Source organism: Pistacia vera, unplaced genomic scaffold (assembly GCF_008641045.1).
Source record: "Pistacia vera cultivar Batoury unplaced genomic scaffold, PisVer_v2 Contig104, whole genome shotgun sequence".
Taxonomy (NCBI): Eukaryota; Viridiplantae; Streptophyta; class Magnoliopsida; order Sapindales; family Anacardiaceae; genus Pistacia; species Pistacia vera.
Window position 1 is genome coordinate 698,619 of NW_022195071.1, and position 14,048 is coordinate 712,666.

At 34.4% G+C, this 14,048-nt stretch overlaps 2 protein-coding genes and 1 non-coding gene across 3 annotated transcripts; 2 read left to right on the top strand and 1 right to left on the bottom strand.

The window, feature by feature from the left end:
• Positions 1-221: 221 nt before the first annotated feature.
• Positions 222-8,069, bottom strand: LOC116124948 (pentatricopeptide repeat-containing protein At1g03560, mitochondrial). The gene is made up of 2 exons (XM_031410701.1): positions 6,140-8,069; positions 222-452 (listed from the first exon to the last, which is right to left on the bottom strand). Exons 1-2 carry the CDS (start codon positions 8,067-8,069, stop codon positions 385-387), a joined length of 1,998 nt encoding a protein of 665 aa, XP_031266561.1. The 3' UTR covers positions 222-384.
• A 61-nt stretch (positions 8,070-8,130) lies between these two features.
• On the top strand, positions 8,131-8,202 carry TRNAQ-CUG. Its single transcript has one exon. It is a non-coding gene; the product is annotated as a tRNA-Gln (tRNA).
• Positions 8,203-8,375: 173 nt separating this feature from the next.
• On the top strand, positions 8,376-11,767 carry LOC116125638. Its single transcript, XM_031411356.1, has 7 exons — positions 8,376-8,873; positions 9,331-9,471; positions 9,581-9,694; positions 9,781-9,954; positions 10,378-10,493; positions 10,989-11,070; positions 11,443-11,767. The coding sequence occupies exons 1-7, from the start codon at positions 8,451-8,453 to the stop codon at positions 11,446-11,448; spliced, it is 1,056 nt and encodes a 351-aa protein (XP_031267216.1). The 5' UTR covers positions 8,376-8,450; the 3' UTR covers positions 11,449-11,767.
• Positions 11,768-14,048: the final 2,281 nt, after the last annotated feature.

A 14,048-nucleotide genomic window follows, 5' to 3' on the forward strand; every position in this document is an offset into this window, starting at 1 on the left:
CACACTTACTTGTCTGTATTAAATACCACATTTGCAATTCACCAGGATGTGTGCTGTTGAAATGGTCGTACAGAATCATATAATTTACTCATTATTCAAAGAAGACGAACCATGCCTGGTGCACTGGCTCAAAGATCAACATGGACCACATAGCCCCAAGTTCCCAAGAAGCAGAGAGAGAACTTAATCAGACATTTTTGAAGTCAAATGAAAACTGACTGAGCTTACTAAGATTTCAGGCCAATCATATCAAAGCTTCTCCAAGTACTAAGGTGAACTGGAGAGTCACATAATCTCTGAAAGTTTACATTATGTGCAACCATCTTTAATATATAGCTTGTGGCTATTGCCCACAGTTACGCAGCCCTAAATCTAGCTTAACAATCAACTTTCAACAAGAACGCGGAATTTCACTCGTTTTTTAATGCTTCCCATCCTATCATATCCAATACCAACCCAGATACAGAATATTTTGTTGACTGGTCACAAACAGTACCACTGCAAATATTAATCATTCCAGATTAATCTATAAATATAACTGAAGTATGATCATACTAGGTATTTTAATACTTCAATGCGCATAAATTCAAGTGAAGAGGAAAGGAAAAGAATGTATTGAATTAACAAAACTACAACATTTAGATAAAGCATTATAGAGCAATGTTGCATATAAGACTACCCAAAAACATGCAGTATGCAATATTAAAGTAACAACCAAAACTGTATAAGAATGCTGCAAGTGTTCAAAATTACTAGGGGTGAGCGGTTTCGGTACCCTGCTTTTTGGGGGAATCGAACTGGAACCGCATGGTACATGTTCCCAAAAAAGGAACGGAACGGAACCGCATAGTGCAGTTCTTAAATTCAAGGAAACGGAACCTAAAATGAGGTTCTGGTTCCTTTCCCGGGTACCCTATAAAAACTAATTACCCCCTATTAGTTTAAAAAATAACAAAAAACCTTAAAAGTTTACAAATACACCCCTAAAAAAATTTGATACTCATTCATTTGTGTCCAAGTGGACATAAATCCTTAATCTCTAAGCAACACTTGAATTAATCAATTCATCACAATTCACAGTAAAATTCTTAATCAAAACCAAAACACAAACATTAATTAAATTAATTGGACAATCATTCTATAAACTATAATTTAAATTATAATTAATAAATTCTAATCATTAATTAGTATTGTATAATGTTTATAATGGAATTATAATTAATGAAGATCTTAGAAATTGCGAAGAACCGTCTATGCAGCATCTAAAATAGCTAATAATATTCTGCAACATGAAACTCATTTTATATCTCAAAGCGAGCTGGTTCTGATTATATTCTAAGGAACTTGCAAGCTCAGCCAAAAATGGCACCATTCCTATAATGGACAAGATTTGTGAGCATATAGCTGTCATTTCATCGTGTTACTTAATGGTTTATTTGTCGGTTTGAAGAGACCTTGAAGAAAGAATGGCTTCAAATAGCTAGTAAAAGGTATTCCTTCTCCGGGAATTAAATGATCCATTTTGGAAGCTGCAAATAATTTTTGCTTTTTTTGCTTAAGAAACATAAATGCCTGAACCAATTGTGGAAAGTTGGTGAGAAATAGGAATGCTTCCTCAGTTTAATGGACAATTTTATCTGTGAACAAGTTAATGTCAAATGTACAAGTTTTACTGCTGATCTCGACAAATGAGCAGTTTCTAGTTTGAATGGTCACTATACAGCTCATGTTTATCATGTGCCGAAATTAAAAAACTCGACTTCCTATGCTTCATCGAAGCATTGCTTTATGTTATACCGTGTAATTTTGTATAAAAAGTCTATACTGTATATTTGCGATTAGTCAATTATTCCCAGGCTTTCTTGTTTTTGGAACGATCAGTCGTTCTATCAGTTGTTTAGTGGCTGGCCCTGGCCCCATAAACAATTTCATGAACATGGTTTTGTTGAAGGCCCGTCTATTCGCTTGAAATCGCTGCCAAAACTGCTGAATTCAGTCATCCATGAATAATGACTATTGAGCGAAGATAAAGGCGCAGCCCCACATCTTAAATCTTCCTTGGACCGGAAAATGAACCACTGAAAAAGAAAGCAGCAGTGCAATTGGCACTGGAATTGCCCACTATAACCCGACAAATTTTGGCCCAATGTGAACTACTCAACCGAATAGCAGCGTCTTTATTGCAGTAGGACCACTTTAATGACTACCAGTTATATTAAGCAGATTAATTACCACTGCAAATTAGCTGCAAAATACATTAATTTATCACTTATCAGCAAATTATGCAATGTGCAGCTAGGTTGGAGCTGAATTGATCCCTTAATGCTACAGTGACATTACAATGGAGCCACTAGAAACTTACCTGGCCGTTAACTTCAGGTCCCGAGAGACTAGTTGAGATATTCGCAAGCTAAGCGAAACACCACCGGATACCCAAAAAAAAAAAAAAAAAATACATTGCAGCGGACTTGTTTGTTGTGTATGACTTGTATGTAGGTACCTTTCTTCCTGGTAAAACAAACGATGTGGCTTTGACTGCCTGCAAATAATATATTCATTACCAAAATTACAGCAAGATAAGGAGAGAGTTCTATGGTATGATTGATCATGACAAGTTAACACTACCAACAAGCCAATGGAAGGTAACTTGAATAAATATATCTGCAGTCACAAATGAAAAAAGAAAGACCAAGTCAATACTGAAAATAGCATCTGCAATGTAATAACATCTGCTATCTCAACTAAGAGCTACGAAACTAAGAGAGCTCCTACGGCAAATTTTCAATGAGGTTGCTGACAAACGACATATTTAACAAATGCAGGATTTGTCAATAAGACAGTTTGCTCGCTTCAACACTCCTTTGATCATACATTGGAAGGGGCTGATTGACAAGTGTAATTGACAAGCTACAAGACAAACATCTAGTGGTACATGCCTGATGACGAAATAGGGACATTTCCAGGTCTTCTTATCAGGGAAGTTATATATCACATACCTCATTAAAATTCTAGAGGATAACTAGTTATATCTTGGCTTCAAAAGATAAACCCTGTGAGCAACAAAACAACAGCACTAATTGTGGTCAAGAACAAATCAGCCCCACCTGGGCTGTGGAGCAAAACATCCTGAAAACTAAGGTTATCATTCACTCTTTTGCTTTAGAAAAACAAATCCCTCATAGCGGGGGACTATTTCTCCATCATAGAAGTCTTGGATTTACAAAAACACTAACCGCCATCTCGCTGTGCAAGTTTAAGATAACCTTGAAAAGGCAATTTTCTATTCCGTCGACTGACGAATACATAAGGGGATGTAGTGACATAGTCTGAGATTGGGCCATTACCTGTATGGGCCATCACTCTCTAAGAACCCAACGGGTTTTCATTTATTTTTCTGTTTTGTGCAGCTTCAGTATCAAAACCGCTCTACTACGGTCTTTACACATGTGCGGTGCCATGCCGTCCTAACTAGTCTAAAACAACAGAAATTTCTTTCTTGCTTCTTGTTCATTTTATAACAATTAAAAACATTTAAATTTTATATCCACCTTATTAACCTTGCACAACATTATGAGCAGCATATTCCTGCGTTTCTGATCCTTGTGTTCTATCAAATTATCTATCGTCCATCATGTTATGCTACTGCATACTGTTTATTTGAGACGTCTCTTATCCACTATACACAACTGAAATCCATAATTTAAGAAGCTTTCCCTAGATACAGAATATTTTTGTTGACTTGGTCACAAACAGTATCCACTGCAAATATCTAATCATTCCAGATTAATCTATAAATATAACTGAAGTATGCATCCACTACTAGGTATTTTAATACTTCAATGGCGCATAAATTCAAGTGAAGAGGAAAGGAAAAGAATGTATTGAATTAACAAAACTACAACATTTAGATAAAGCATTATAGAGCAAATGTTGCATATAAGACTACCCAAAAACATGCAGTATGCAATATTAAAGTAACAACCAAAACTGTATAAGAATGCTGCAAGTGTTCAAAATTACTAGGGGTGAGCGGTTCTGAGTACCCTGCATTTTTCGAGGGAATCGGAATTGGAACTGCATGGTACATGTTCCCAAAAAAAGGAACCGGAACCGGAACTGCATAGTGCAAGTTCTTAAATTCAAGGAACCGGAACCTAAAATGTAGGTTCTGATTCCTTTCCCGGGTACCCTATAAAAAACTAATCACCCCCCTATTAGTTTAAAAAATAACAAAAAAACCTTAAAAGTTTACAAATACACCCCTAACAAATTTTGATTACTCATTCATTTGTGTCCAATGTGACACATAAATCCTCTAATCTCTAGGCAACACTTGAATTTAATCAATTCATCACAATTCACGTAAAATTCCTTAATCAAAACCAAAACACAAACAATTAATTAAATTAATTGGACAATCATTCTATAAATCTATAATTTAATATTATAATTAATTAAAGTTCTAATCATTTAATTAAGTATTGTATTAATGTTTATAATGGAATATTATAATTAATAAATCTATAATGTAATGTTATAATTAATTAAATTTTTAATCATTTAATTAAGTAATGTACTAATGTAGTAAATTATAATATTTATAATATAATGTTATAAATTTATAATTAATTAAGTAATCATTTAACTATGTAATGTTATAATTAATTAAGTGATTATAATATAATGTAATATTATTATCAATTAAGTAATTATTTAATTATAATGTAATGTTTTAATTAATTAAATTTCTAATAATTTAATTAAGTATTGTGTTAATGTAATATATTACTAATGTTTATAATATAATGTCATAATTAATTAAGTAATCATTTCATTATGTAATATTATAATTAATTATGTGATCATATTAGAATGTAATATTATAATGAATTAAATAATCATGCTACAGATCTTTAATATAATATTATAATTAATTAAATTTTTAACTGTTTAATTAAGTGTTGTATTAATGTTTATAATGGAATGTTATATTAATTAAGTAATCATTTAACTAGTAATGTATTATATTTTTCAATTTATTTTATATAATTAATTAATTACTAATTTATTAAGATATACTTAAAATAAATATTATATTATTATTCAATTAAATATACTATTTTATTCAAAAATAATTCTTGTAATGATATTAAAATACATTTAATTGGTCTTAATTCCAATTATATACTTAATTAATCAAAACTTTAATATTAATATATTATAATATATTAAAGCTTTTTATATGGTGTAGTTTATATGTAATAATTATAATTATATATTTATTTAATTAGGTTATTGTAAAAATTTAACTTCTTTCATTTTAATTTTCTTTATGTAAAATTACAATAAACTCCCTAATCTTCACAGATATTTATATCAACCCAGGTTCCAAAACATGGTACCCGCTGCAAGTTCTTTTTTCCAGGCTCTGGTTTCAATTCCTCCAAATGTAGAAACCAGAATTGGAATTGCACAGTGTCGGTTCCAAAAAAAAGGAACTGGAACCTACCCACACAGTGTCGGTTCCAGGTAGGTTCTAGTTCCGATTCCGATTCTACCCGCAAGTTTCGATTCTACCCACTACCCCCGTGCTCAGCCCTAAAAATTACAGCTCAAGAGTACCTTGTGAAATATTTCCCACCGCTAATAGTTTCACATACATACTCAAAGTTTCTGTAAGACTTATGGAAACACACTTGTCTGTATTAAATACCACATTTGCAATTCACTAGGATGTGTGCTGTTGAAATGGTCGTACAGAATCATATAATTTACTCATTATTCAAAGAAGACGAACCATGGCTGGTGCACTGGCTCAAAGATCAACATGGACCACATAGCCCCAAGTTCCCAAGAAGCAGAGAGAGAACTTAATCAGACATTTCTGAAGTCAAATGACAACTGACTGAGCTTACTAAGATTTCAGGCCAATCATATCAAAGCTTCTCCAAGTACTAAGGTGAACTGGAGAGTCACATAATCTCTGAAAGTTTACATTATGTGCAACCATCTTTAATATATAGCTTGTGGCTATTGCCCACAGTTACGCAGCCCTAAATCTAGCTTAACAATCAACTTTCAACAAGAACGCGGAATTTCACTCGTTTTTTAATGCTTCCCATCCTATCATATCCAATACCAATCTTACTATGCATCAACTTCATTGCCAAATCTGCATTGCCTGATTTTCTTAAAGCATTTATTAGAAGTGTACGAATTCTTCCTGGTATTTCTCTACCCCGGTCAACAATCCCATCAGCCAACTTACAAGCCTCCTTGATACGACCTGCTTTGCACAAAGCATTGATCATATCTTCAAAAGCTGTTTCAGGAATGACACCCATTGGAGCCAGATCATCCAAAATCCTACAAGCCCTGGATACCTTGCCTGACAGACAAAGCCCGATAGAGAGAGCCCTAAAAGAAGCTGCAGTTGGTGTGATACCCTTATCGATCATAATATCCCACAGCTTTATTGCCTCCTCATTTCTATGCTCCCTGAACAACCCACTGATGATTATTGTATATGTATAAACTGTCTGATCACATCCTTCATCTTCCATTCTCTTGAAAACTGCTAAAGCCTCATCAATCTTTCCACACTTGGCAAGGGCATCAATAAGAGCATTGTAGCAATATGAATCCCGTGTGCATCCCTTCTCAACCATCTCTTCGAAGAATTCCTCAGCTTTATCCACTCTCCCGGCCTTCCCCAGACCATCAATGAGATTAGAATAAAACATGGCATTAACCGCTATACCATTAACTCTACAGAACTCAAAATACTCCATGGCCTCCTCCAATCGCCCACTCTTACACAAACCACTAACAATAACTCCATAGGTAACCTGATCTGGCTCAAGCCCCTTGTTTTTCATCCTCTCAAAGAGATTTATTGCCTCATTCATACTACTATGTTTCGCATATGAATCTATCAAAGCTGTATAAATTGCCACATTTGGCTCACAACCCTTTTTAATCATACTCTCCAAAACAGTATATCCTTCCATACATTTCCCTTCTTTACAAAGCCCTCCAATCACTAAACTATATGCGTGAGGGGGAATTTCAATTGCCTTTTCTTCCATTTCATGATATAAACACAAACAAGAATCAAAATCTCCCTCCGAATAACACAATTGCATTAAAGTCATATAAGTAATCTTATCTGGCTCCACATTTCTTACCTCCATGTCCCTAAACATCTCCATTGCTTTCCGAGTTTTTCCCACCTTACAATACCCTTTAATCATTGTATTACAAGTCACAATATCAGGTCTAATTTTCCCATTCTCCATAACCTCAAAAACCCGCTCAGCAGATTCAATAAACATCGAATTCACTAACCCATTCACCAAAAAATTATACGTATACAAACTTGGCTCAATACCATTCTCTTTCATTCTTCTCCACACCCACAATAGTTCCTCAACCATCCCCAGCCCCCCAAAGCTCTTAATCAAAGAATTTGCACCCGAAACAGTCATTAAAAATCCCTTTTGCCTCAAGTCATTAAACACTAATCTAACTCTGTCCAAGTCGCTGGATAAAGATAAACAATCAATCAAAGAAACGTAAGTTTCAAGCCTATGAGCATACTTCTTCTGCTTACTAGCCCAAGCAAAGAACCTAAAAGCAACATCAGGTTTTTTCCTAAGATCATTAATTCTTAAAACAAATGACACGAAGTTTGGTGACAACTTAATCAAGAACTTCTGACAAAAAGAATCCAAATTTGCTTCCATATCCATAGAACCATCTAAAAGATTGAGGATTTGGCTTACCCAAGGAGATGGGTTTAAGTTTCCAGGACTTGAGAGTAAGTCAGAAACATCATTGAATGGCTCTATCCATTCTGGAGGAGGAAGAGAGTTGGTGAAGACCCGTCTGGGATTTGAGGTGAAACTTGGTATGGGACAAATTTTGGGGAGTTTTTGTAGTAATCCACCATTGTTGTGTGGACTGAAAGGAAGTAACTTGCGTTGAGATTGGAGAAGGGTTGCAGAGAAATGTCTCGGCAGCGCTCTCTTCATCAGGGTTTTTGGGCACTGTGAACTGGGCAGTGTCATTTTGTAGATGAAGAAATAAAATTTTGTTAAATATTATTAATTTGAGAAATCGAAACAATAAGGTCCCATGGTCTAGTGGTCAGGACATTGGACTCTGAATCCAGTAACCCGAGTTCAAATCTCGGTGGGACCTTTTTTAGCTAATTTATTTTTATTTATTATCTATTATGTAATTAAATAGTTTATCTAACGCCCACGATAGTATTTTCAACTGCAAAGTAACGTGGCTGATTTTGAACTACATAGCTTAAGTGAGAACTGAAAGCACTCATTATCGCATCAACTGTCTGTTCAAAAATCAAAACCAATAAGGTATCTTTCTTACATAATTACATTACATAAACACGCAACACTCTTCTTCTAGAGCTTTAAACAAAAGACATGGCAACTCTTAATAGCATCGCCACCCATAAACTCTCTCCATTCACCATCCGAAAACCCACAGAAAACAACTTTTATCCGATTCTATTCTCTATCAATACCTGCACACTCCCACAAAAACTTAACGCATCAAAGAATTCAACCCTCTTATTTTCAAAGGCAAGAAGAAGATGGGTGATTTGCTCAGTCACAGAGGACAAGGAAGTGGTTCCAGTCAGGAATAAGCAATTCAGCGACAAAGATAACAGATTGGTTAATGGGTCTGAAAATTTTGAGCCTGTTTCTTCCGGGGAGAAAGAAGAAGAAGAAGAAGTTGATGTTAATGATAGGTTGATTGGTAAAGCAGTTAATGCTACTATTGTTCTTGGTGCTGGTACTTATGCAGTCACTAAGTTGTTGACAATTGATCACGATTACTGGCATGTGAGTCATCTTATTTCTTTGCTTTTGTTTAGTGGATTGGTGTTTGATAATTTGAGGATTTTTTTTCGTTGCTTGCAATTGACTAATATTCTTGTTGTGACTTTTGAGATGGGTATTTGTTTTTGCAAAATTCGAGGTTTTACAGCTTTATTTTTGCTGTTCTATCTCATAGGGTCAGATAATCTTTGAGGTTTTTTGAATTTGATTTTTCGAGAATTCAAGCTGATTGATTAATTACTAGCCAAACAGGAAGACTTACTCCAAAAAGAAGGCTCTAATTTGATAATTTTCTTTTAACTGTTAAGATATTTACGGGACTGTATTAGATTAGAAGAATGGAACACAGATTAATAATTGGATCAAAATTGATTTGCATTAACAGAACAGAACTTGTTACTTTAGTTATTTTATGTTGGTCTTCAGGATTCAGCATTTTCCTATCTTTGAAATTTCCCAGGGATGGACGCTTTATGAAGTTTTAAGGTATGCACCTGAACACAATTGGGTTGCATATGAAGAAGCTCTCAAAGCAAACCCTGTTTTAGCAAAAATGGCAATAAGTGGAATTGTCTACTCCATTGGAGATTGGATTGCACAAGTGAGTCTTTCATGTAATAGTTTTTTTTCCCTTTTTACATATTGGTTTTTGTTGGCAATGAATTTTTTATTTTTTTTGTTGATTTTTTATTTTTTCCTACTAAATGCAGTGTTATGAAGGGAAACCGCTTTTTGACTTTGACCTGAAACGCATGTTCAGATCAGGCCTTGTCGGGTTTACTCTTCATGGATCCCTATCTCATTATTATTACCAATTTTGTGAGGTGATAATTTTCGGTTCATGTTTTCAGGATTTTGTTTAGTATATTGATTTATATGGATGGCTGAAATTGTTTACTTCGTTATGCAGGCTCTTATTCCATTTGAAGATTGGTGGGTCGTGCCTGCCAAAGTTGCCTTTGACCAAACAGTATGGGCGGCAGTCTGGAATAGTATCTATTTTGTGTTTTTAGGTTTCTTGCGTTTGGAATCCCCAACCAATATTCTTAGTGAACTGAAGGCAACATTTTGGCCCTTGCTGACTGTAAGTTCTTATAGTTTTTTCTATATGTGTTTTGCATGTTAGAAATTGCTTCCTACCAACATGTTCACATGTTTTTAGTGTAGTTAGTAAAACTAGAGATGGTGATGTTTGAAAAGGAACTAGTGGATCTGCTGGATTAATATTTTATTATTTTATAAGCATGTTCACAAGCTTATAGATATAGCATTATCAGTATTTCAAATTGAAATTTTCAAATATGATTGACCATGTGTTCTAGTAATACGTGGTTGCCTTGGCTTGGGGGAGTTTGCAGGTTTGAGTTTTCTATTATAACAGGACCTTAAATGATGTGTTCTAGGAATTGTTGGTTATATTTTTGAGCTCTTTTAGTATAGCCTTGATTATTGTGATGATCTGAATAGTGGTTGAAGCTGTGATTATTCAATTTTCTGTGCTCAACAGGCAGGATGGAAACTTTGGCCATTTGCCCACGTAATTACCTACAGTGTAATCCCTGTGGAGCAAAGGCTTCTTTGGGTTGACTGTGTGGAGCTCATCTGGGTAACCATACTCTCAACGTAAGTAGCTAACATTTCGTTTGTCTAGAAATTTAAACTGAGAGCATCTGGATAAATGCTTAATTCTTTGATTAGTAGATGTACAGTCTTATGAGCATTCATCTAGGTTTTAAGTTCTGATTGTATGTTCAATCATTTATTTTCTATCTTCATCTGACTTGTTTACATTTTTTAGCAGCCAAATACATTGACACTAAAGATAAAATTGCTGAAAAATAAGAAGAATCCTGTTTGGTCTTCTCATGTTCATCTGTTTTTTGCTTTATTTTATGTAGGGATAGCTATCTGTGTTTACTTTTTCTTTATACTGCCACGTAATATGGATTTCTCCCATCTGAAATTTGTGCTTGCTAGTTATCTGGTACAATCATTTTCATGCTTAGTTGCTGCATTGATTGTCATATGATACTGGATATCATCTGTGTCATTTATGTAATAAATATGTTGCTTTTCTTTCTTCTTCTCTAACAATGAGAAATTGTTTTACTTTTGAAGTTACTCAAATGAGAAATCAGAAGCCCGAATATCAGAGTCAGCATCAGAAGTAGACTCCAATTCTTCATCAGGCAGTCTTGAGGTATAACACAACTATCCTCTCACTCTATGCCTGTTTGGGAATTGTATTGTGGATATTCAATGTCTTTTGAAAATCCAATTATATCTGTGAACATAACACAACATACTGGTAGTGCCTTCGCCATAGTTTGTGTCTCATAAAGGACCCTTATAGGGGCCTTTTAAACAATGCAGAAGTTAATATCTGCAGCCGAGCTCATATTTGGTGCTACTTATATGGGCCTTCTAAATGATGAAAACGTTAATATTTGCAACCGAGCTCATATTTGGCGCCAGAGTTTGAATACCCCAGCAGACCCCTTTGTCCCAAAGACCATGTAATGAACTACATAACATGCTAATGTTCTTCTAATTTTGTGGTGTGTTTTCTCAGGAATAAATTATATGGGTTCATGTCTCGTTGAGAAGGATGTTCGAATAGCCGTAAAACGTAAAGAATCTCGTTGGGAAGATCTACATGTACAGAGTGTATTCATCCCTTTCTGTAATATCAAAGCGTGTCACTGGAGGTATTCACATGGACGGAATCTTAAAATTATTGTTCAGAGTTCAGACTGCGCTTGAATTTACACAGTTGTATTATTTTTGTATCAAATCATGCAAATAAATATTGTACAAATTAACAAAATTTTCTGCACCCCCGAATGGTTAACTAAGTGCATCAAATCTAATCGGAAGATGGAAAATATTTTTTTTAACCATAACCTTCAAATTTATACTTAAAAGTGATATTCAATTAAATAATATCTCGTAATCTTTTTTTATTTTTTTATCATCGAGGGTGTTTGTGTGTATCTCAACTGATTTATTGGGTCTTAGAATTATCGGTTAGATAAAAGTTTTAATAATCATTCTTCTTGGAGGGGGGGTGCGGGTTTCGAAATCAAGAGTTTATGGAATCTATTTTTGTTTTTTTACCATAGATCACTTAACTTTGGTTTATAAAGTGACTCTCATAATCTCAATAGATAGTATCGGTGGATACTGATGTAATGCAAAGTGATAGATGATTGGTTACAAAAAAATAAATTTTAATAAACACTAAATAAATATAGATTAATAATGTATCAATAAAAGAATAATTATTTCAGATCCTTTTTAATATTAAAAAATATGATGGATTTAAGTAGACAGTATTGGCCAAATTTTAATGTCAAATAAAGATTAGTAAAAAACAAAAAATGTTTCCGGTGTTTATATTGTTACCGTTTGGAAGGGGGCGTCGCGTGACCTAATCACAATTTCTACAAAACGCGCGCGGGACAGAAACGAACAGAAAGAGTTGTTAACGGTAAGCAGTCACAGATCAGATCCCCAAATCCCCCTAGATCCATAAAATGGTTACACTTCAACCACTTGATGAACCTAAAGACAACAAATCTAAGACCAACTACGTAAAGAGGAATCATGGCTCCACCAAATTCTTCGTTTTCGTCGATTATCTTTTTCTTTGCATTTTTCTTGGATTCCTTTGTTTCATCCTTCTCAAGTTTCTCGGTTTCTATTGATTATTTGCTATGCAAGCTCCTTTAAACCAGGTAATTTTTTATGGCCACCTCTTTTTTTAATGATTGAATGTTTGGTTATGTATTTACTATTCCTTTATCTGATTTGGGTAGTTTTGAACTTTTGATACGATTGATTCATGGGTTTAGTTGTTTGTTTGTTTCGTGTTTCTGGCTCGATCATTTTTCTTGTTTTGGTTTGTGATATATATATATATATATATATATATATATAGAGAGAGAGAGAGAGAGAGAGAGAGAGAGAGAAACCAATGTTTAATTTTTACGTTGGATCACAAATTGCTTTTTTGTTTTAGCCCAGCATTTTATTTTTTTTATTTTTTTGAAATTCCACCGCTTTTCTTGTTCAACAATCCTATGGCATCTTCCTTTAATGTGTTGTTTTAAAACGGTTGAGAGTCGCGGACATCAAGTTGTTCAAAAGATGAATGCTATCAAGTTGGACTATTTAGTGTACTGTGTGTTATTTGACAAGGAGGTGGACAGACAGAGGATTAAGAGTTCTGAATAAAATACAGTTTTGGTCTTCCGGGTTCATTTAGATCTCAATTCGTGACTTCAGATTTCAATTCATTCAGTTTGATTCTTCTAATGTTATAATGGGTTCAATTTAATCTAATTGGAATTATTGTTTTGTGTCTGATGAGATGTGATTGTTGATATAAAGATAAATTTTCTGTTGAGAGCAATGTTTCTGCTATTGCGGTAATTTTTTGTACATAGCATTTTGTGACCACACTTCCTTCACAGTCCTTTGGTTAGTCTCTGCTCCTTGGGGTGCTTTCTACAACCAAAAGGATGCCAAGATTTACAAGTAATTTGTGATTATGCCACCTCTGGTTTGGCAATTTTGCGCCCCTCTTTGGAGCTAAACATTGTGTTGGAAGTCCAAATAGGATGTGGGAGATGAATGAAATGTAGGATTGCTTTCTTCTTCGTGTAACTTTGATCGTAATTACTGTTGCAGAAGTGTGGTCATCAATTGAAGTGTTGGGACACAGAGATATAGGATGTGGAGTGATTTGATTGATGTAGCCATTCATCATGCATGCCTAGATGATGACCACATCTTGTAAAAATTGCCATCTTAGAAAAAAATAATGCAGCATTAGCCACATAAGTTGTTGATCACCAATCTAGTTTTTAATAAATTAAATTAATCACAAATCTTAAATGACCAACATGGACCAGACGAAACGTTGAGGATCAAACTAAGACACGGGAAACCTGAAGAACCCAAACTATGTTTATGCAAGAGGAAAATCCTTTTGCGCTATTAATATAACTGGTTCTTGGGTGTTAATAACTTTGATGATTTGTGGCTTAATCTTGTTCTGGTGATTTGATTGTGGTCAAGGATGGTTGGGATACAATTGTCAGCAATCAGTTCAAGTTATTGTGGTGATGGGATAGCCATCAACATAAAATTAAGTTACTATCTGTACTCTTTTCA

Excerpts from the sequence above, each read along its gene's own strand:
- LOC116125638 (XM_031411356.1), top strand. The coding sequence starts at position 8,451 with ATGGCAACTCTTAATAGCATCGCCACCCATAAACTCTCTCCATTCACC. Across the intron at positions 8,874-9,330 it reads TTGATCACGATTACTGGCAT|GGATGGACGCTTTATGAAGT; the intron begins GTGAGTCATCTT and ends GAAATTTCCCAG. Across the intron at positions 9,695-9,780 it reads ATTATTACCAATTTTGTGAG|GCTCTTATTCCATTTGAAGA; the intron begins GTGATAATTTTC and ends TTCGTTATGCAG.
- LOC116124948 (XM_031410701.1), bottom strand. The coding sequence starts at position 8,069 with ATGACACTGCCCAGTTCACAGTGCCCAAAAACCCTGATGAAGAGAGCG. Across the intron at positions 453-6,139 it reads GTTGATGCATAGTAAGATTG|GTATTGGATATGATAGGATG; the intron begins GTATTGGATATG and ends GTATCTGGGTTG.